General features: G+C 36.5%; 1 protein-coding gene across 5 annotated transcripts in view; it reads right to left on the bottom strand.

The window, feature by feature from the left end:
* CCSER2 (coiled-coil serine rich protein 2) overlaps positions 1-25,265 on the bottom strand; it is a 166,993-nt gene that overhangs the window by 57,256 nt on the left and 84,472 nt on the right. For 4 of the 5 annotated variants that reach the window (XM_065922727.1, XM_065922728.1, XM_065922729.1 and 1 more), the window contains one exon: positions 13,892-14,087. The exons of the other annotated variant lie outside the window; for it this stretch is intronic. In XM_065922727.1, the coding sequence (XP_065778799.1) occupies positions 13,892-14,087 (196 nt within the window). The remainder of the gene's footprint in view (positions 1-13,891; positions 14,088-25,265) is intronic. 5 annotated transcript variants of the gene reach the window in all.

Genomic DNA, 25,265 nt, shown 5'->3' with positions numbered 1-25,265 from the left:
AAAATGTCATTAGACAATGACTTGTATGTGGGTCTAAAAAAAAATTATACAAAGGAACTTACCTAAAAAAAGAAAAAGAGATCATAGACTTAGAGAATTAACTTATGGTTGCCTGTACACACTGCTATATTTAAAACGGATAACCAACTATATACTTCAGATAACCTACTGCATAGCACATAGAACTCTGGTTATGTGGCAGCCTGGATGGGAGAGGAATCTGGGGGAGAATGGATACATGTATATGGATGGCTGAGTCCCTCCACTGTTCATCTGAAACTAACGCAACAATATTAATCAGCTATACCCCAATACAAAATCTTTTAAAAGTTAAAAAAAAAAATAACAAGGCCAGTCCTATATATAAGTATATTTGATAAAAGAGGAACTATAAAACTTGACTTATTTTCCAACATCTACAATACCTTCCTGCCCACTGCAAAGAAGGAATCCCAAGGAATAGGAGACAACACAAGCTCACACTGCTTTGCCTTGGACATGGATTTAGTTGTGGGTGTGCACTAGAACAGGAACTTTCACTGTAGAGGAAAAAAGGCAAGCCCATAGAAATAGAAAATACCAGGATGTCATGAAGAAAGTAACTCTAGAAAATTATATATAAATATCTAGGTTCACCACTCCTGAGCATAACGCTTGCTTGGATCTGATCCTAAGAAGCATTTCAAAGAGTTTGAGAAATAAACCAAGACCACACTGCCTAAGTCCCAAGCTGGCCACTGGAAGGTGTACACTCAAAACAGACCTGGAAGGCACGACAAAGGCTTTGGAAACAACTGACATTACAACCACAACCCAAAGGTGGCTAATCAGAACTTGCCATGTGATTCCAACCAAATAATGTATCTGCTTAAAAGAAAAGAAAAAAAAAAAAAAAATCAACATTTTCCATAAACAATATTTTTGTTTTAAATGGAAAACAATATTTTCATTTAAACAATATTAAGAGTCTCATAATACAACATTCAAGCATCTAAGATATAATCCAAAACTACTCAATGTACAAAGAAAGAAAACCTCAAGAAGCACAGAAAAAGACAATTAACATCAATGACAAAATTAAAAAGTTAAAATTAAATGACAAAAAAAATTAAAACTAACTACAAGAGATTTTAATAGAGCCATTATAAAAATTCTCCAAAAGTAAGGGTGAACTCTTAAAGGGAACAGAAAGTCTCAGCAAAGACAACACACAAAGCGGAAAATGACAATGTTAGAACAGCAAAGATTCAATAACCAAAAAAATTTAATGCACTAGATGCATTAGATACTAGATGCACTAAATATTATGGTACTTAGACAGACTAAATACAGTATCAGTATTTGAGTTACAGATTGAACATAAAGATAGATCAACAGAAATCCAATCTGAACAATAAAGAGAAAAAAAGTTGGGGGAGGGGTAAAAAATAGAGCTTGGTGCAGGAGCTATAGGACAATAACAAGAGATCTAATATTTATATCACTGAAGTCATAGAAGGTAGGGCTCGGGGCAAAAATTTTTGAAGAAATAATGGATAAATACACTGCATATCTGGCGAAAGACATGAACCTACATATTTGAATAGTTCAATTTAAAAGAATTGAAAATGGAAAGTGCTCTCTGAACATAATAGAATGCTAAATAGAGAATCAAAACCAGAAAAAAAATCTTCAAATACAAGAAACTTCTTTGATCCATGGGTCAAAAGAAGTACCAAGGTAAATTAGAAAATATTTTGAAGTGAAGTGAAGTCGCTCAGTCGTGTCCAACTCTTTGCAACCCCATTAACTGTAGCCTAAAAGGCTCCTCTGTCCATGGGATTTTCCAGGCAAGAGTACTGGAGTGGGTTGCCATTTGAGTTGAAAGGAAAATGAAACCACATATCAAAATCTGTGGAACACAATTAAAGCAGTGCTTAGAAGGAAAAATTATTGTACCAGATACTTATATTAAAGCAAAGTTGTCAAATCCATAACTGGAGCAAAATAAAGCCAGCACAAACAGAAAGATGAAAATAAGAGTATGGAAATTAAAGAAATTGAAAATCAAGAAACAGAAATCAGTGAAGCCAATTTAAAACATGCAGGGAAAAAAAAGAAATCAATGAAGCCAAGCAGGTTTTTTGACAACTGCAAACCATCACCAAAACAGGTAAAAGGCATTTATAAAGTGACTACTTTTAACAAGAGCAACAAAAAAATAATGATAATGTGAAAACCTAGGGTTTTAACTGACTTCATTAACTCAAATTTTAAATACTTGCCCAAAAAGTACATTCAATTTTTTCAATATCCATTTGTCTCATTATTTACATAACTGATAAAAAATATATATATAAAAACTATCAATAATCAAAAATAAAACAAACAAAAATTTTGTTAGCAAAAAAATAGACACTTCATGAAAGAAGATACACAATTGGAAAATAAGCATAAGAAAAGATGCTATAAAAAAAAAAAAAAGATGCTAAATGTCATTAGTCAAATGCAAATTAAAACCAGAGTGAGATACCAATGCATACCTATGGGAAGAGCTTTTGAAAAATATTGACAGTATCAGTGTGGACCAGGATGCAGAATACTTGGAACTCTCATTAATCATAGTAGGAATACAAAATCAAATAACCACTTTGGAAAACAGCTTGGTGATTTCCCAAGAAGTTAGGATATATACTTATCACCCAGCATTCCCGTGCCCAGGTGAAAAATTAAAACATCCTCACATGAAAATCTGTGCACGAATGTTTATAGTGGCTTTATTCATAACTGCCAAAAACTGGAAAAAGACACAAATATCTTTCAACTGCTAAACAGATAAACAGGCTATGACATATGTATACAGTATAATACTACTAAGAAGGGCAATGCCAAAGATTCTGCAAACTACCATACAACTCACAGGTTTACTTCACACACTAGCAGATAATGTTCAAAGTTCTTCATGCTGGACTTCAACAGTATATAAACCTAGAACTTCCAAATGTACAAGCTGGATTTAGAAAAGGCAGAGGAACCAGACATCAAAATGCCAACATCTGCTGGATAACAGAAAAAGCAAGAGAATTCCAGAAAAAAATCTACTTCTGCTTTATTGACTACACTCAAGCCTTTGACTGTGTGGATCACAACAAACCACAGAAAATTCTTAAAGATATGGGACTAGCAGACGACCTTACTTGTTTGCTGAGAAATCTGTATGCAGGTCAAGAAGCAATTGTTAGAACCAGACATGGAACAATGGACTGGTTCAAAATGGGAAAGGAGTACATCAAGGCTGTATATTGATGCCCTGCTTATTTAACTTATATGCAGAGTATATCATGTGAAACACTGGGCTGGATGAATCACAAGCTGGAATCAAGACTGCTGGGAGAAATATCAATAACCTCAGATATGCAGATGACACCACCCTTGTGGCACAAAGTGAAGAGGAACTAAAGAGCCTCTTGATGAAGGTTGAAAGAGGAGAGTGAAAAAGCTGGCTTAAAATTCAACATTCCAAAAACTAAGATCATGGCATCTGGTCCCATCACTTCATGGCAAATAGATGGGGAAGAAAATGGAAACAGTGATAGACTTTATTTTCTGGAGCTCTAACATCAGCATGTTACTGGATGCAGTGACTGCAGCCATGAAATTAGAAGATGCTTGCTCCTTGGAAGAAAAGCTATGACAAGCCAAGACAGTGTATTAAGAGGCAGAGGCATCACTTTATCAACAAAGGCCCATATAGTCAAAACTATGATTTCTCCAGTGGTCATGTAAGGATATGAGAGTTGGACCATAAAGAAGATTGACTGCCAAAGAATTGATGCTTTCCAACTGTACTATTTGAAAGAGAAGACTCTTGAGGGTCCCTTGGACTGCAAGGAGATCAAACCAGTCAATCTTAAAGAAAATCAACCCTCAATATTCACTGAATGGTGTTGGAAGCTGAAGCTCCAATACTTTGGCCACTTGATACAAACAGCTAAGTCAGTGAATAAGACCCTGATGTTGGGAAAGATTAAAGGCATGAAGAGTAGGGGGTGACAGAAGCTGAAGATAGTGGATAGGGAAGCTTGGCAAGCTGCAACCCACTGGGTCAGAAAGAGGCGGACACGACTGAGCGACTGAACAACAAATACAACATCAATTTTGCCTCTTATCTAAAAGGGCTAAAATATATTTACTATATGGCCAAAGGAAAAGTTTTCAAAAGTTTCAGAAGTTTTGCTTTAGGACACAAAGGAAATATCAATACATTCCAAAGAATTTATATCCTATAGACATTATTCTTTGCTTAAAGTTTTAAGATTTGTTGTTATTTAGTTGCTAAGTCGTGTCTGACTCTTTGCAACCCCATAGACTCTAGCCCGCCAAGCTCCTCTGTCCATGTGATTTCCCAGGCAAGAATACTAGAGTGGGTTGCCATTTCCTTCTCCAAGGGATATTCCCAGCCCAGGGATCGATCCCTTTAGCTCCTGCACTGCAGGGGTTTGTTTTTTTTTTTTTACTGCTGAGCCACCAGATTAGAAATTAATTAAAAAAGAAGTCTTGTATACCAAACCTGCATTTTTGAAAATTAAAAAAATTATTCTAAATAAAATAAATTTATAGCATGGCCTAAGACAACCGGGATTCATCAATGTTTAAGTTACTGGCATATCGCTAAGAGTTGGACACAACTGAAGAACTGAACAACCACATGTCTCAAAGGCAAGTCTCAGAGCCTTCCAATTTTTAACAGGCTAATAGTATAGATTCAAGAGATCAAAGAAAGAAAAGGCTATTATTTCCATCAAGGCACCAGAGTTTAAAGATCATGAATATAATCTCCAATTCTATCTATAATAAAACCACATACCCTCCAAATAACTTTGACACTAAATAATAGTAGTACTCTCTATAAAACCTTGACTTAGATGAAAAGTATTCAGGCCAAAATTAGGAAACATTTTTGAGAGAAGTCCTTTTAAGCTTTGGGGGTGGTGGGGGAGAATCATAAAATGTACAGAAAACATTCCCTTTTTAAGAATCACTGAATAACAACCATGCTTCACACTACACACACTAGCGCCGTGCTCAGTCACTTCAGTCATGTCTGACTCTGTGACCCCATGGACTATATAGCCCACCAGGCTCCCCTGTCGATAGGATTTCAGGCACAAATACTGGAGTGGGTTGCCATTTCCTCCTCCAGGGGATCTTCCTGACCCAGGATCAGGTCAGGATCTTCCTGACCGTGTCTCTTATGTCTCCTGAATTGGCAGGCAGGTTCTTTAACACTAGCACCACCTCAGGAGCTAATGTTTATTGACCAATGTTGGGCACTGTTATAAGCATTTTGTATAAACATATTTAATAAATGCATAGATAAAAAACATAAAAACTATAACACACCACTGCACAAAAATAAACAATTCATAGCTAACTGATTATCCAAGTATTCTAGCTGCTTTATTAAGAGAAGTGTTTCAGCAGTTTCTGTGGGTTCTAGTTGAACTTGTAACAATATTGCTTGCACTTTATATTTTGGGTTTCTGGCCATGAGGCATGTGAGATTTTAGTTCCCCGACCAAGAATGGAACTCATGACCCCTGCATTGTAAGGCAAAGTCTTAACCACTAGACCACCAAGGAAGTCCTAGTTAGGATTTCTGAGCTCTGAATGCAATTAACCTTAAGTTGATTAACTCTTATGTCATTAGCATTTTATTAAAGATTCAAAAAGACAGGTAAACCTTCCTCTGTTCTAAGAGGAAGACTTCCACCATCTACCATTTTTCTTTTTCAACAAAGCATTAAAGTAAACTTTTGTTTCAATATTTAAACTTTTCACATATTAACATGTAGGAAACCCTATAACAAATTCCATCTTACCCAGGTGGGTCTTCCATTAGTTTGCAAAAACTGGGATTTTCCTATCAGTTCCAAAGCAGCTGCAACGGACATGGACACTTGAAATGAACTAACCAAAAGCCTGGCAGCACTGACCAATCTCTGCTGACAAGTGGCATTAGTGATGTCAACAAAGCTCTCTTGTGTTTCTGATATGCTACAACACAATCACAAGAGGCATCCTAGGAAAGGGAGTGGAGGAAGAGGAGAGATTTTTTTCATTTTCTTTTCATAAGTCACTTTTTTAAAAAGCAGAAATAAATGGAAAAACATCCTATCACATCACACAAACTGTAGAATGTGCGCTAAGATAAATTTTTGAGTAATGCTGTAATTCACCTATGGGATTTAAAATCAAAAGACTCAAACTATATTTGGAAAGATTATAAAAATATAAAGTCTGATTTTCAATAAGTTTAAGAAATGAGTTGATCCTTACAGATGCTTGGGGCAAAGACATTCTCAAAATAGAAAAATTTTACTGACATTCAAATTAACTAGAACATTGTTATATATGGCTAAAATCTGTAATATTCTAAGCAAACCTTATTTATACATTTCATCAGTTTAAACTTTTTTATTAAACCTAAGTGTTCAACTTGTACATATAGATATCTTTTTCTATAGGTTTATTTTTGCATTTAAAAATACTAGTTGTAGATTTCTTCTAACCTTTCCACATTTAAAAAAATATTTAACTCCTCAAACCATCTGGTTTACTGGCTTCCCTGGTAGTTCGTCTGGTAAAGAACCTGCCTGCAAAGCAAGAGACCCCGGCTCAATTCATGGGTTGGGACGATCCCCTGGAGAAGGGATAGGCTACCCACTCCAGTATTCTTGGGCTTCCCTGGTGGCTCAGACTATAAAGAACATGCGTACAGTGTGGGAGACCTGGATTCGATCCCTGGGTTAGGAAAGATCCCATGGAGGAAGGCATGGCAACTCACTCCAGTATTCTTGCCTGGAGAATCCCCGTGGACAGAGGAGCCTGGTGGGCTTAAGTCCATGGGGTCGCAAAGATTTGGACATGACTGAGTGACTAAGCACAGCATAGTTTCTATACTATTCTACTTTATTAGGAAAAATAGTTACGATGGACAAAATTTATTTCAAAATCTACTAACCAGCTGTAACACATAGTTTTAAGAACAATGTACTAGACACAGGAGAAGAATTACATCTTCTTTTTATCTTCATTACCAGCACAATCCTTAAAACTCAACAAGTGTTTAATAAAGTATATTGAATGATGAAATAACAATCCATGGATTCTAAAGTAAAAAGAATTAGCTTTTTAGGCAGCTACATAAAATTATAAGCACTACAAGTAATTAAAAATTCTTGACCACATTTTTATCATTATTGATGTTGCTACTGTCAGTAATATATCAACTAACATTATTAACTGCTTTCTATGCATCAGACACTATGCTTAGCACTTGATCTAAATTTCCTCATGCTTTCTTTACATCTCCTGAAACAGGAGCTACTATAATTTCTACTTCTTTTATGAGGAAATCTAGGCATAAGAAGTTTAAGTAATTTAACTTATCCAAGATCACACAACAGACAAGTGGAAAAAATGTCCTGAATTCAAATTCTAATTTTTTAATACATCTATTATCACTAACTTTCATCATTATTCTGGAAACTTAACATTGTCTCAATTAACCCACAACTAAAAATAACTCAAATGTCTATCAACAAGTAAATGGATGAAAATAAAACTGTGGTATACGCACACACACATAATGGAATGTTATCAAAACAATAAAAAGTAATATACTGAAACTCACAAAACACAGATGAGTATCAAAATCATTATGGTAAGTGAAAAAATCCAGCAACAAAAAAGCACACATTGTATAGGTTAGAGGAAGACAAACCTTTCAGATGAAATTCTAGAAAGGACAAAACCTTAGTAACAGAAAGCAGAGCAATGGTTGCCTGGGCCAGGTTTGAGAGAAGACTGATTACAAAGGAACATGAGAGAATTTTAGCAGTGACAGAAATGTCCTATATCTTGATTGTTGTGGCAGCGGTTACACAGCTGTATATATTCATCAAAACTCAAATTATATACTTAAAATAGGCACACTTTATTTGAAGGCAAATTCTACCTTGACGAAGTCAATCATTTTTTTAAAATTTGCTTATTTTCCCTCCTCACTTTCCTTTATCTTCCTGAATGAGGCAAAAATAAATAAATAAATACGTCTCCAACCAAAAAGGACAGTCCAGCACAGGGTTTCAGAATCTAAGGAGGCTGAACAACAGGTCCCTGCTGGTGGCCAGCTTACCAAGGCACGTCAGAGCTTAGAAGACTGAAAAGGGCGTACACAGAGGGGATGGGAGAACAATTTGATACCAGAGTCAAATCTGAATAGAATGAGGAGGATATATGTGCAGCCTGGTGTGGGCTGTAAGTCTAAGCAGAGTGGCGTGGAGCGGGCACACTCCCACAGGAGGGCCTTTAGAGAGCTACCAGAGCTCAAGCAGCAGGAAGAGGGTATCTCTGCAGGAAAAGGCCCGGTGTCAGGCGTCAGACCCAAGTAGGGTTAAGACGACACCCACGTGCAGGCATCAACTGACATCTGTAGTGTCAAGGCCAAGCAGAGTGAAGCGGCATCCACAGGAAGAGGAGACTGGCGTGGAGTGTCAGAATCCACGAGGCTGACAAGGAGTCAGAGCCCACGTAGGGTGAGGAAGGTGTGCACGGGAGAGGAGCCAGGCATGGAGATTCAGGATCCTGGAGGGGTGAGGAGGTCAAGTGCACAGGAGAGGCAGTGAGAAGCTGATTATAGTCAGAATTGGTTAAAAGTAAATATATTATGGTCAACAAAGTGAAAAGAAAATTGAGCAAGTACCACAGTTTGAAGAAATCTACAAAAACGTGACAACTTTTAAAAGCAACATGGGATGGTAAACCAGATCTTTTTGTTATAAAAAAATACTACACCAGGACAAAGGGCAAAATCTGAATGGGCTCTGAGGATTAAATGGTAGTAATATGTCAATGTTTTAGAATTTCCTGATTTTGAAATGCAGAATAAAGCCACAACTAAATACTACTAGAGTCCCATCACATGACAAAAATTAAGAAGTCTGATAATACCAAGTGTTGCTCAGATGCAGAACAATGCAAAAAAGCATTTACTATTTGAAGAGAGTGAAACAGATTGAACAATTTTGGGAAATAGTTTTGTATTTCTGGAATATTTCTATGCCCCATGACACAGAAATTCCACTCCTAGTTAGTTATTCCAGAAGAATTTTCATACATGTATACCAGGAATACTTCATATCAATAATATCTGTCATAGCAAAAAAGAAACCCTGGAAAGAACCAAAATGGACATCAATAGTAAAATAGAGAGAGAAACTGCTCAGAATTGGACACTACAAAAATGAAAATTAATGAAGCAGAACTAAACATAAATATTAAAGATCCTTAAAGAAAACGCTGAATGGAAGAAGCAATTCACAGAGAAATACTTACACTATAATTTCATTTATATAAAGTTCTAAGAGACAAAACTAGTATATTTATAGGGACACAGACTGTGAAAGTGTTAGTCATTCAGTCGTGTCCAACTCTGTGACCCCATGAACTGTAGCCTGCCAGGTTCCTCTGTCCATAATATTCTCCAGGTCAAGAATACTGGAGTGGGTTGCCATTCCCTTCTCCAGGGAATCTTTCCAATCCAGGAAAAGAACCTGGGTCCCCTGCACTGCAGGCAGATACTTAACCATGTGAGTCAACAGAGATGGCCAAAAATTAACAGAAAAAGAAATGCGGGGAATACTAGATTCTGGAAAGGGCACATACTGCAATGAAGAATGAAAATGAACACTTCTTAATGTCTCATTCCTTAACCTGGGTGGTGAGTATAAAACTGGGTCATGTTATTCATTAAAAGGTACCCTTAAATTGTATACGCTCTTTTTACATATATTTCATGAACTTATTTTTCCTGTTATGATGAAAAAAGTCTGGGGATAGAGAACCTTGAGTTCCCTGACTTTTTTGTGGTTCTCTGCCACCAGGTGGCAATCATTCAGCAGCTCCTCAACTTTTAGTGCACTCATCCAGGATGCTACTGCAGTAAATGGTCCATCCACCCAGCACTGCACCCATGCATCCATTCCCCCCACACACAGAGACAGAGAGAGAGAGAGAGGAACAAAGAGAAAGAGACGGAGACCGACAAACAAGAGAATTATGTGAGAGACACACTACTGGTTTTATTCTCAACACTGGCGCTGAGAGGAAACAACAAAACAAAACATTTGTATGGCATACCTGATAGTTCATAAAACACTCATGCTCATGCTCATGCCAGGGAGACATATGAATCACCAGGATCAAATAGATAGACAAGTATGAATCATCAAGATCAAATATATTGTAATCCCAAAGAAAAATATCAAACAGATACCATCATGTACTTCTCACTACTCCACATTCGATTTTTCATTTCTCACTCCAAGGTTAAAACAGATGCTGAATGTGATAATATGATAAAAGCAAACAGGGAAAATAATGAACTAAGAGTGAAGAAAATGGATGACCAAAACCACTCATGCTCATGTGAGTAAGAAATATGGGAATTAACTGGAAGTCTGCATAAGGCAAGAATAGATTCTCAGTCTTCTAACTCTATTCCAAGAAGAAAAAAAAGCAGAAGTTTCTTCTCTGGAGAAACAGTAACAACCTGAGAAGGAAAAACACTCTACTTAGTTAAGTACTGAGGGTCCACTAACATTCATGTGTCACTGTAAAGTGACAAGACCAACCCATGTTAAAGAGTCCTGAATCAACTTTTTTACCCTTTAACCTTAAATATTAATAAACAACAAAGACTCATTATATATCTGAAGAAATATTCCAAAAGAAAGAGAAACTAAAACACAAAAAACAAAATGACCATTTAGAAAGAGATAATAATGTAAGGCACTTCAGAAATCTTAACAAAACAGAACAGAAACAAGCTACTTAATATATTTACTAACAAAATAAGACAAAATAAGAACTGAATGATTATGAAAAAGGAAAGGCACAATAAAGAGCTCTTAGAAACTGAAAATACAACTGCCAAGGTAAATAATTCAACAGAAACAGGGAGGTGGAATATGAAGGTGAGGAAATACACCAGAAAATGTAATCAAACTTAAAGAAAAGGAAAATATGAAAGAAAGAAAGACTGAAAACTTAACTCATAAGTTCTAGTTTGGATTTCCAAAAATTCCAGAAAGATACACTCAGACACCCAGAGAAAACAGGATAAATAAAATAATCATAGAAATGACTTAAGGAAATTTCACACTACATGAATCTTCATGAAACTCAGTGATTACCAACACATTAAGTGGAAAATGAACAAGTACAACAAAATTTAAATCCCAGGACATCACTGAAACTGCAGAATGCCAGAAATAAAAGACTAAAAGTCTCCCAGAGAGATTAAAAGCATACAAAACACAAGGTAAAATGGATTAGAATGTAGAAGACTTTTCTCAGTGGCTAAACTGGATCCTAGAAAAGTAACGACTTCAAATTTCTAAGGAAAAACTCATTTCTATGGCAGCCAAAGTATTCCACCCCTGCCAAACTATTAATATAAACTAAATATGAAAGTGGATAGAGATTTCAATGACATATCAGCTAGGGAAAAAAGTACCATCCATTTGCCCTCTCTTAGGAAGTAAATTAATGATATATTTCTGCTAAATATGAGAGCAAACTAAGAAAAAAGAAAATAAGTTATCCAAGAAATAACAGTCCCAATCCCAGAAGATGATGAAAAAAATCTCTGTATGATAATTCTAAAGACACTTAGTAACCTGTTCAGATTAGAAAAGACTGGCTAAAGTGGAGAAGGAGAGAAATATTGCTTTTTTCAATAAGCTTCTGGATACTATGTGATTTTTTTTAAAACCATGTACACATATCACACTGAAGTTTTTATAATTACTAAAAGAGAAAAATTAAGAGGCAGTTATACTGCCTAATACTGGACTAATTCAGCTTTTAACTTCTATCAGCATTTTGGGAAATGTTAAAGATGTCCTAAACAGATTCTGCAGTTTTCTTCTCACAACTTGTTTTCACTGCATAAACAAAGGATAAAGTCAATTTGATCAATGTGTACTATCTAAAATTTCATTATGACAGAAAAAAGCCACTAAAATATTCACAGTTTTTTCATAAAGTATCCAAAAAATAGTTTTCTGCATTTATGGTACTTATCATTGGTTACCAATCCACCTAGACTCTCCTGTATTATGCTACTTCTCTCATTACTAGAGGTGGCTCAGCCTTAATTAGATGATTTCAATCATGCTTCATGTTTCAGGGCAAAACACCCAGACATAAAACAGGGTAAAGCTAGTACTAACTCCACATACATATTTAACACATTTCAGCTACTTCTCACCTCTTCTACCTTTTCTTTCCAATGTCGCTGAAGCTCCTGATCAAAAAATCTTCTCCCCAGACCAGCAAACAGGGAGACGCTATGAACTGAATCTATCTCCCAGTTACAGTTAAACTAAGGTGTAAACTCTGTCTGGGTATTTGATTGAATCTCTTTCTGCCTTAAGAGAAATCTAAGAATCTCAGGTCCAAAAAGGATTCTCCACTTTTTTTCCACCTGGCCTTACACAGATAGGTGTCTTTTAAGAAGGCAGTCAAATATCAGGGCTTCCCTACTGGTCCAGTGGTGACAAATCCTCCTGCCAAAGCAGGGGACATGGTTTCGATCCCTGTTGCAGGAAGATCTCACATGCCGCGGAGCAACTAAGCCTGCGCACAACTACTGAGCCAGCGCTCTTGACCCTGTGCGCTAGAGCCTGTGCTCCATGGCAAGAGAAGCCACCACAATGAGAAGCCCCTGCGCTGCAATGGAGAGGCGCACCCCCCTCGCCACAACTACAGAAAGTCCATGCACAGCAACAGAAAGTCAAAAATATATGAATAAATCTTTTTTAAAAGGGGGGCTACTCAAACTACTCAAATATCTACAAGAATAGAGAAGAGCAGTACAGCAAAGCCATAATTGAGCAATATAAAATGATTTACATGACTAAGAAGATATTCACAGTAATTGTAGTTACTAACAGAGGAGCCACATTTCATTTCAAATAGCCTTTACTGAGCATTTATCTCAACGGCCTCCAAACGGTTTGGATGGCCACCAGAAATTCTAAGACGTGGTCCCTGCTCATACAAGCTAGAACATACAATCCTGAGGAAGGTAACTCAAAAAGTAAGTTGTGCAGAGAATCCAGACTGTTCTTTCTCAACCATAATTTTAAGTTAAACTTGCCCAGTCTACAAAACACAAATATAGATTTAAAACTAAAGATATTCCTGACTTATAGTATTTTATTCCTTAGTTTTTTGATTTACATTGGACCCTTTCTGTCTGTGTTAACTGTTCAAACCAAGAAAATACTACTGAATCAGAAGTCAGCTTCTACTATCAGCTCACCACGTGGACAACCACATCACTGCTCTGAGTCTATGTTTTCTCCAAAAAAATGAGAAGACTGGGGAAGTTTAAACTTGAAGGTTTTAAACCAAAGTGGGATTATGTGACTATGATTATATAAAATGCTGTTTCTTATTTCTCACTTAGCTGAACTTACAGTAGCAGCCACTGATGACTGAACACCTACTATGTTTCAGATATTAAGTCACTCAATTTGTAACCATGAACTCTAGCTCTCTTAACAACCTTACAACATAGGTACTATAAAAATGAGGAAACAGAAGCAGAGAGCTCACCAAATATTATATAGCTTGTAAATGTTGATGACTTTACAGAGACCATCATGCAAAACCCCAAGTGTTTTTCCTCAGAAGAGTTTGTTGGGTACTATTTACGACCATTATTTCTCCACAAATCTAAATAGTCATTAGAAACTCAACTTTACTTTAAAAAAAAAAGTAAAGTCAATCCATTTGCAATTCAAAATATCAGAGTTGAAAATATTCCCTATGTACTAACCTGATGCAGCAGCCGTTTCAGCTTGAGTAACTGAGTTTTTACAGCAGTGCAATCCTGAACCATATGCCGAAGGGTCATCTCATCCAGTATCACCGTATTTTCTGGTACATCTACAAACATCTTCTGAGCCTGGAAAAAGGGGGTCCCTCCAAAGCTTTCAAAATGACCCAAGGGAGATTCTCTATAGGGAGAGCCTCTGGAAGGGCAGGGGAAGAAGTTGGAGGAAAAAGATATACAATATAATTTCAGAAAGAAATAAAGATTATGAAATTATTACAGTGATTATTACAAATTATTTATTATCACAAAGCCTTATGACTTTTACTCATCTCAGATAGTGAATTGTTTTCACTGAAAATTTCCATCAATTCTAGTTGTCATTAACACAGTTATCATCTGCAGTCCCTCCTTTCATGTATTTTACACGTTGGTTAAGTAAATCTTACTCCTTAGGAACTAGAGTAGAAACAGAAACCTCTGGGAAAAGGCCTTGCCTAGAAAAAATTATATTTATTTTACTTTTCTGCACTGATTGATCTTTAGCTTTTAATTTTAATTACTCTCTTAAACTTCACATCTTTTTTTAAATGTTACCCTCATTAATCCCCAGTTTGGATATACCTCTGGACTCCTATTTCTGGGAAGTTCCAGCAGATAGTTAAGATAAATACAGTGCTATTCTTCTTTTGTTTTTACATTGCTGATAAACCGTCTTTTCCAGTAAAGACTAAACAAGGTTTTAACAAAGTTATACACACCACATATTTCCTAATCTTAAACTACCTTTAAAAATATCTACTCTTTTTAAAAATTTTTTTTAAAAATTTTAAAGTTTCCTTTGTTCCACATAACACATATGTTGAATAAGAGGAAATAAAAACTAGGGGTAATGTGTTTCATGGACATGAAAAACACAATTTTTTAACCAGAAGTCATAGCTATAGCAATCTAAAAAGTACTGCATTCACATTACACATAATCCCAGTTACTTTTTAATATAAGAACTTGTGATATATGTGAAATTTCAATATTTAAAATAATATACTAAAAAAGTATTCTCTCCAATATAACATCTACATTAACATATCAGGATTAAAGTTAAACTAATGGATGCATTAAATTTCGAAAGTAGAAATATATTTTCTAATAAGTTTTCTAGGTTTTAACAAATATTCCCAAATCTCTAAATTCTCAAATATTCAATATTTTTCATGAGGTTATTATTCTTCTCTGAAGCTACTTCTCATACTTGATTTCAGGCCTGATTTTTCTTTCAACCCAAGAAAGAGATTTTTAAGAACATTTAAATTGCTGATCCATAGGTAAGACCCTAATTTGTTCACATTTAACTATTTTATCTTTATTGATTCAAAATATAGTTGAATTATTAAATTTTAAATACTGATAATTATTACTATGACTTTACCATCTGTAACTGAATAGACAAGATGAAACATTTTTCAAGTGGTAAGCAAAAAGAATCATTTGGCAAATGAATAGTAGAGACAAGAGTTATGTTTTTGGAGAAACAGTTGACATACTTTGGGAAATGGTTTTGAATAGGAAAGAATTTGGGATGAACTATAAAGTATGAGGTTTGAGTTGGGCAGAAATGAAAGGTGAAAGCTTTCTAGAAAAAGAAAAAAGAAATGGCACAAAAGTGCATGTTTTTCAGGGACAAGGAGACTCATACATGGCTTGCTGCTGCTACCGCTGCTAAGTCGCTTCAGTTGTGTCCACGGGATTCTCCAGGCAAGAATACTGGAGTGGGTTGCCATTTCCTTCTCCACATATATGGCTTAGGGGACCACAAACAGCCTGAATCCAATTCATTCTTCTATTTCATCCCTCAATATACCTGCCTCCCTCAGACCAACATTTTAATCAATAGCCAATTACCAGAGACTGCCAAAGCATGAATAAGGAATGGAATAATGGCTTATATTAGATTTCAGCATAAATGTGAACCACATGTAAGGAAGTGATGAATTAAAAATATCTCAAAGAAAGGGCCAAAAGGTCTTGATCACTAACTGAATATGTGGACAAAGAACTGGTACCTAGAGAAGCCAAAATAGTATAAAAGACACTGCTCCAGCCTAGAACTTAAGTTTTTATGTTGGCTGATAGTAACTAGCTATTGAAAATACTCAGTATCTTTGGGCCATAGATTCGCAGTGCTGTCCAGCGCCTACCAAATAAAGTTCATATGCCTTAAGTTACATTTCTAATACTTCCACCATGAGACCCAAAACTAAACTCATATCTCGTCCAAGTCTTAATGCCCCTCAACTAGATAAAACTGTTTTATGATCCATAACTTATTTTATAGCATAAATGAAAGAAACCTGCATACATGTCACCTCTAATTGATTATAAGCCCTTTGAAAACAAGGACTTATTCATTCCTACATTATCCAATTAATGCAGATTATCTGAGTTCAAATCTCAGCTCTGTCACTCACTAGGTCTATAACACAAAGGGCAAGTTTCTTTATCTATGCTTCATTTTCCTGACCTAAGAAATGAGAATACGAGTATCTCACTAGGCTGGTAAAAGGATTAAATGAGGTAATAATATATGTTAAAGTGCCTGGAATGGTGCTTGATATATAATCATTGTTAGGCAAAAACCAATTACTGATGTATTACTATTATTATTACTATCAATAATTTCTAACTTCTTTATTCTGAAAATTTTTTCTAACACAAATGTCAGAACAACACTATAATGCCATATACCCTTCTCCTAGATTACCCAACTGATAAATGTTGACACAATGCTCTATCAATATGTGTGTAAACTGTTACTAAACCATATGACGGTAAACTGGAAATAACATCTCAATGAGGGCCATTTGAAGGTTGCTGGGGAAAAAAATGGATATAATTATATATAATTGAGAAAGTACAGAGACAGAAGAAGACAAAACTGAAACAGAAAGCAATTTTATGAGAGGCTATTTTCAGAAAATAAAAAGAGACTGTTTAAAACAGAAGGAAAAAACAAGATAATGAAGATTTTGAGATTTCACATTCTGAGAAGATGATGCAGTTCACAAAGGAAAATCTGAATCTTTGAAAAAGAATGAGAGCTAAAAACATGAAACAAAGAAAACTGGACAAAATACCTTATGTTAGCTTGACAGTCATAAATTTGGACTTTTGTCCAAATTTTAACAATCATTGACTTCTAGAAGAGAAATTAGGTCATGAGAGCAGCAGAAGACTTCAAGCTGCTTTGGAGAAAACACTGGAAGGTATTTTCAAGTGTGTTTGCAAAGGCAGAACCTATGTGGTCAACCACAGGCCAAATAGACTGGTGGATATGAAGAATTGAACCAATACAGGTATGGATGAAGGTAAAAATTACCCCAACGGTTAAGAAGCATAAGAATGAAATGCTCACTATCATTAGTATAATTTAACATTGTTCTATAAGTACACCCAATAAAATCAACAACAACAAAAAAGGATCAGAATAACTACAGAAAGGAATCTGTAAGAAATAAGCTTTTTCAAAACCAATTTAAATTTAAACCATATACCGGAGCAGCACCTGATATTCAATCCACACATCAAATAATCACTTGGCTGCATAATCACTTACTGCAATTTCAAAGTAATCTCCCCAAATTATATGGCTCTATTCATACATTTACATTCTTCTCTACTTCTATCAGAGTTTCTTTATGACTAAGATATGTGACTTTTGTGTGAAATTGAAGATTTGTGATTCATAGGTTAGAATGGTGACTGGAGATACTCTGTGTGTGTGAGAGAGAGAGAGAGAAAGAGAGAGATTTGGGGATTTTTCTTTCTCATTTATCTCCTAATCTCAATCACAGTTTGACTTCACAAAACCTTTAGCTTTTTTCTCACTATTAAAAAAAATGGTATATTAAAAGCTAAATGCATATATTTTTAACATCATGGTTAAAACATCTTTAATGCTAGATTCAACATAATCTCAATTAAAATCTCAACAAGATAGTCTATGGATATTAACAGAGGGATTCTCAAGTTTATATGAACAGGCAAAAGACCCAGAATAACCAACAATACTGAAGAAGAAGAAAGTCAGAACACTGATACTATCTTACAGACTTTCTGTATCAACTGACAGTAATCAGTGGTAGAGACAAAAAAATTAATGGAACAGAACAGAGGGTCCAAAAATTCACCCATACATACAGTCAACTGATCCTTGGTAAGCAAGAGAGTTCCAGAAAAACATCTACTTCTGTTTTATTGATTACACCAAAGCCTTTGATTGTGTAGATCACAATAAACTGTGGAAAGTTCTTCAAGAGATGGGAATCCCAGACCACCTGACCTGCCTTCTGAGAAATCTGTTATGTTGGTCAAGAAGCAACAGTTAGAACTGGACATGGAACAACAGACTGGTTCCAAATTGGGAAAAGAGTACATCAAGGCTGTATTTTGTCACCCTCCTTATTTAACTTATATGCAGAGTACATCACCCAAAATGCCAGACTGGATGAAGCACAAGCTGGAATCAAGATTGCCAGGAAAAATATCAATAACCTCAGATATGCAGATGACACCACCCTTATGGCAGAAAGCGAAGAACTAAAGAGCCTCTTGATGAAAGTGAAAGAGGAGAGTGAAAAAGTTGGCTTAAAACGCAACATTCAAAAAACTAAGATCATGGCATCCAGTCCCATCACTTCATGGCAAATAAATGGGAAAACAATGGAAACAGTGAGAGACTTTATTCTGGGGGGCTCCAAAATCACTGCAGATGGTGACTGCAGTCATGAAATCAAAAGATGTTTGCTCCTTGGAAGAAAAGCTATGACCAACCTAAAGCAGAGACATTACGTTGCTGACAAAGGTTCATCTAGTTAAAGTTATGGTTTTTCCGGTAGTCATGTATGGATATGAGAGTTGGACTATAAAGAAAGCTAAGCACTGAAGAATTAATACTTTTGATCTGTGGTGTTGGAGAAGACTCTTGAGAGTCCCATGGACTGCAAGGAGATCAAACCATCTTCCTAAAGGAAATCAGTCCTGAATAATCATTGGAAGGACTGAAGCTGAAGCTTAAGTTCCAATATTTTGGCCACCTGATGCAAAGAACTGACTCACTGGAAAAGACCCTGATGCTGGGAAAGACTGAAAGCAGGAGAAGAAGGGGACGACAGAGGATGAGATGGTTGGATGGCATCACCGACATGATGGACATGAGTTTGAGCAGGCTCCGGGAGTTAGTGATGGACAAGGAAGCCTGGCATGCTGCAGTTCATAGGGTCACAAAGAGTCAGATGTGACTGAGCAACTGAACTGAACTGAACTGATCCTTGGTAAAGGAGCAATGGCAATTCAAAGGAGAGAGGACAATCTTTTCAACAAATAGTACTGAAACAATTAGACATTTATACACCAAAAAAAAAAAAAACCTTGCACACCTTTCACAAAAATTAACTGAACACTGACTGGTCAAAGATCTAAATGTAAAATGCAAAACTACAAAATAACAATGAAAATTTAGGTGACTTTGGCAATATGTTTTTGGATATGACACAAAAAGTACAACCCATGAAAGAAAAGACTGACAAGTAGTCCTGCTTAAAATTAAAAATATATGCTCTGTGAAAAATATCATTATCAGAATGAAGATGCAAAACACAGACTGGAGAAAATATTTGTAATAAATGTACCTGACAGAGGATTGGTATGTAAAATATATAAAGAACTCCTAAAGTTCAACAAGAAAACAGATAACCCAATTTTAAGAATGAGCAAAAGATCTAAACGGACATCTCACTAAGACAAAACACATATATAGCCAATAAGTATATGAAAAAATGCCCAAAATCATACCATTAGAGAACTGCAAATTAAAATAACAATGAAATGTCACTGAACACCTATCAGAATGATCAAAACCCACAACACCAAATGCTGACAAGGGTATGTACCAATAGGAGCTCCTACTCATTGCTGGAAGAAAAGCAAATGTACAACCAAGGCAATTTCTTACCAAATTAAACATGTATGCATATGTGTATTCATGCTAAGTCGCGTCAGTTGAGTCCGACTCTGTGCGACCCTATGGACTACAGCCTGCCAGGCTCCTCTGTCCATGGGATTCTCCAGACCAGAATACTGAGTGGACTGCCATGCCCTCCCCTCCAGGGGATCTTCCGGACCCAGGGATCAAACCCTGGTCTCTTCTATCTCCTGTATTGGCAGGCAGGTTATTTACCACAAGCACCATCTGGGAACCCCAAACTAAATATACTCTTACAATATAATGCCACAATCATGTTTCTTAATATTTACCAAAATGAGCTGAATAATTACCCACACAAATGTTTAGAGCAGCTTTATTCACAATTACCAAATTCGGAAGCAATCAAGACGTCCTTCAGTAGGTAAATGGATAAACAAATTGTAGTTCATCCATATGTGCGTGTGCGAGTGTGCTAAGTCACTTCAGTTGTGTCCAACTCCTCACAACCCTATGGACTGCAGCCTGCCAGGCTCCTCTATCCATGGGATTCTCCAAGCAAGAATACCGAAGTGGGTTGTCTGGCCCTGATCCAGGGGATTTTAGCGACCCAGGAATCGAATCCACATCTCTTATGTCTACCTTCACTGGTAGGTGGGTTCTTCATCATTACATAAGAGTCCATTTTAGTTCATCCATACAATGGACTCTTACTTAGTGATAAAGAGAAATGACTGCTCTTACATGAGATAAAGCCACAGGAAGACATGGAGGAACCTCCAATATGTACTGCTAAAAGCAGCTGATCTGAAAAGGCTACATCCTGTTTCCAACTGAACGGCATTCTGTTTAAAAGGCAAAGCTATGGAGACAGTAAAAAGATCAGTTTCACTGTTTGTCAAGAATGTTTCCGGGGGGGGGGGGGTGCGGGGGGGCAGGGGTAGAGAGGAGAAGAAAAGGATGAATAGATGGAGGATGGAGGATTTCGAGGACACTGAAATTATTCCATATGATACAGTAACAGTAGATACATACCATTATGCATTTGTCAGTCCATAGAATGTACACACAACTTACTGGTTCAAAGCATTTTAAGTGAATCCTTTGGCCTCCTCATGCGAAGAGTTAACTCATTGAAAAAGACCCTGATGCTGGGAGGGATTGGGGGCAGGAGGAGAAGGGACAACAGAGGATGAGATGGCTGGATGGCATCACCGATTTGATGGACATGAGTTTGGGTAAGCTCCGGGAGTTGGTGATGGACAGGGAGGCCTGGCACACTGCGATTCATGGGGTTGCAGAGTCGGCACGACTGAGCGACTGAACTGAACTGAATGTAAACTATAAATTTTAGTTAATAATAATGTGTCAATATTAACTCATTAATTACAACAAATATTCCCCATTAATCCAAGATGTTAATAATAGAGAAACTGTGTATAAGAGTTAAGGGAATATATAAGAATTCTGTACCTTCTGCCAAAAATTTCTAAACCTACACCTGCTCTAAAAAATAAAGGTCATTAATTTTTTTTTGAACAGTCATGACAAAAGGAAAAGAAGGAAGTACTTACAGAATGGCATAATCAAAGATCTCCAAAAATCCACTGCTACATAGAAACTCTAAGAGTGTGTGTGTATTAATCACTCAGTCGTGTACAACTCTTTGCAAATCCAAGGACTGTAGCCCTCCAGGCTCCTCTGTCCATGGAATTCTCCAGGCAAGAATACTGGAGTGAGTCGACATGCCATTCTCCAGGGGATCTTCCCAACTCAGTGATTGAACACAGGTCTCCCACATTGCAGACAGATTCTTTACCATTTGAGTTATCCAGAACACCGGCAAATTTGGCAAAATCAACTTTTTCAGAACTCTAGAAACAACCAAATCAACTCAACTAAAAAGCACTTACTGAAGAAAACCAACTGACTTTCCTGAGAACAAACTCTGTGACATTTAATTTATTCTATTTCCTTGTCTATCTTCCTAGCTCTGTGGCTGCTTGAAAAGCAACAGCTTTACAAGTGCAGTAGCTGTGACATTCAGCAATCTCTAAAGGTGAGATGGGAGGGAAACTGGCTTGGAACTCTCCTAGCCCCACCATTTCCACAGAAGTGTTACTATTTGACCTAAATGGCACCTCCCTAGAAAAGGTCCACTCTCAGCAGTTGTTTTATTTGACCTGATTCAGAGCTCCCTCAGTGGGAACAGCCTTAACTCTAATATGTTTTAAAAGAGAAAAGAAAAGAAAACTAGTAACAATGGTTTAAAAACCTCAGCTGCCTGAGATGGCAATACCAGTTGGGACAAAGAAGAAAGTGAAAAAGTTAAAAGGAAAAACCTGTGGAATCACATGTCCACAAGAAACTTTGGAAAGCTCTAACATATTCCTGGGTACAGAGAGGGCCATACACGTGTGGAAGTCAAGGAAATACCTAAGAAGGTCTTAATCCCTCACCTTTGGCTGATGCTGAGCCTCTGAACAAAAAGGAAATAAAGGCTAAGGCAGTATTGCAAACTGCTTATCAGGTTGTTGAAGGGATCCCTGAATACACACACACACACACAGCCCCTTGGAAAAGGCTGGGAAACTTATTGGTGCAAGGCATTTAAGGAAACTGCTTTCTAATCATTAGTTCCCGAATGTGATAAACTAAAAAAGAGACACATCATATTCAAACCAACAAGAGCCAAATAAAAAGTAAGAATCCTGAACACAACAAGAAAAAAAGTTATTTTATTGCGTTAAAAGACATGCTCAATAAGATTAACAGCTGATTTTTCAACAGAAAGCATAGGAGTTATAAAAGAAAGACTGTTAACCAAGAATCCTATATGCAGCAAAACTATCCTTTAAAATTAAAGACAAACTATAACATCCCCAGATAACAACCTAAGTGAATTTGTTGCCATCAAACCTTCCCTACAAGATATACTTAAGTTGGAGACTTTAATGTTTCCTCCTCATTAACAGATAAAACAACTAAGAAGGTCAACAAAGAAACAGAAGACGTGAACAACACTACAAACTAAGAAAACCTAACAGACATCCACGGAACATCTAAGAGGTTAAATTAGTAATCAAAACACTCACTGCAAAAAAAAAAGTACCAGGCCCAAATAACCTCAACAGTTAATTCTACAAAACATTAAATGAAGAGTTAACAAAACTCCTTCACAAACTCTTCCAAAAATATAAATGAGAGAAACATTTCCCAATTCAATTTGTGTGATAATATGAAAAACACAAAAAAATCTCAAGAAAACTACAAATATTTGTTATGAATGTATATAGAAAATCCTCAACAAAATACTTAGCAAGCTGAATCTAGCAACATCTAAAAGGATATCATGACCAAGTGGGATATATTTGAGAAATATAAGGTTAGTACAACATCTGAAGATCAATCAAAAGCATACATCACATTAACAGCATGAAAGGAAAAATAATTATATCAAAAGACGCAGCAGTAGCATTTGACAAAATCGAATACCCTTTCATGACTAAAAAACACTCAACAAAATATGAACAGATGGGAACTTCCTCAATCTGATAAGGACCATCTACGAAAACCCACAGTGAACATCGTATTTAACAGTAAAAGATTAAATGCTTTCATCCTACGATCAGAAACAAGACACAGATGACTGCTCTTATCATTCAACTTGTACTAGAGGTTCCGGCCACAGCAATCATGTGGGGCCGGGGGATGGAGGGGGAGGGAGTATCCAGACAGGAAAGAAAAAGGTAAAACTATCTGCATTCTCAGATGACAGATTTTACATATTAATTTAAGAGGGACTAGGGAGCCAGAAGTTTAAATGAATTGTGTACAGGAACACTGGAGGCTACATTTAGAGCTGTAGCAAAACTTACAATATAAAGGGAAAGTGAGCCCAGGGCCAAGATTTTTGTGAGCTAGGGAATGGGACCATTAAGGAGAAGCTGATAAAGACACATGCCCTAAGTGTCAAAGGAAAGAGGTTTAAGAACACTTAATTCAGAAGTGAAGATGAGGAATGGAAACAAAACCTCACCCCTAAACAGAACAGTTCTAGAGTGACTAGAAAATAAGAATCCTTCATCTAAGAATGCTACTGAGGAATTAGTACACTCGGGAAAAAGTTACAATCAGGAAAATGTAGGGGAAGAGGTCAAGGATGTGGGTTTATTAAGATGTAAGAGAATTTCATTTGGCTAGTAAAACTGTAGGGAAAAGGGGAGGTCTGGAGAGAAAAAAAGGAATAACAGGTTAGGTAAGGTGAAAAGAGAAAGCAGTACTGACAAAAATACAGAGAAAGTAGATGAGTGGTTCTGAACCACCAGTCCCCTGAGTTACAGATACAACATAATCCTATAATTAACTATGACAATGATGAGAATTGAAGGACAGACAAGAAAGGGAACCAGCAACATTTAAGAAGTCAAAGAATGGGAAGAGGAACTTTTACACATGTTATATATTAAAAGGCCCTGGGGTTAGCACATCCAAATATTTTAAATCAAGGTGTAGAAAGAAAAGAATAGTTCTAAGGTTTGCTCGAATAAGGCTTATCTTGGATGAGGTTTTTTTCTCTACCACCCACCTCATAACTGACTCTAAGAAATCTAAGAGTCCTAAACCTCACACAGCTACCCAAAAGCCTGAAGGGATCAATCAATAAGCTAGTTAACTTATAACTAGTCGCAACAAACCAGTGTGTGTCAATTCACTTGTTGGGAAGTTCTGCCCTAAGTCAAATCAGCAACCGTCAACAGTATTATGCATTTCTCTCTCCTCATTCAGACTCGAGAGTGTGGATGACCCACAAATCACTAGTACCTCAAAGTACACTGCGGAGAAGGGATTTGTTGTCATGTGTTTTGGGAAATGGCTCCATATTTTTCTTTACCACTTTTTGCAACATCACAGTGCTATCATTATATATTAAAGGCACTGGAGTCTACTATTAAAAAAAAAAATCATCATTTAACTTGTCCTTCCTATAGTCATCTGATTAAAGGTTCTCTTTTCTACACCTATTGACATCCAGGAATACAGTTTTTGAAAAATGTTTAACTTTTCTGACAGATAAATAATCAGTCACAGCTTGATCATTCCCAAGGACAGAGATTGCTGTCTCCAGGTACTTGATTCCATTTTGGACATTCTTATTAACAGTCTCACAAAGTTGAAACTTGTCACCCTTTATCTTAAAATACATGGATAGTTTTTGCTATCTATAGTTAGAGATCACATTTATTCACTCCTCCAAATGACCTACCAATTCAGCTATGAACCTAAGAGTAGTTCCCTGAAAATGCCATAGTGTTTCATACATGGCTTTGTACACATTATTTTTTCCATCTGAATACTCATCCTTATATAGAAACTGCATTGTGTGCATGTTAAGCC

This window comes from Muntiacus reevesi, chromosome 2 (assembly GCF_963930625.1).
Source record: "Muntiacus reevesi chromosome 2, mMunRee1.1, whole genome shotgun sequence".
Taxonomy (NCBI): domain Eukaryota; kingdom Metazoa; phylum Chordata; class Mammalia; order Artiodactyla; family Cervidae; genus Muntiacus; species Muntiacus reevesi.
Note: the sequence above shows the minus strand (reverse complement) of the source record. Positions and strands in the feature narration are given on the sequence as shown.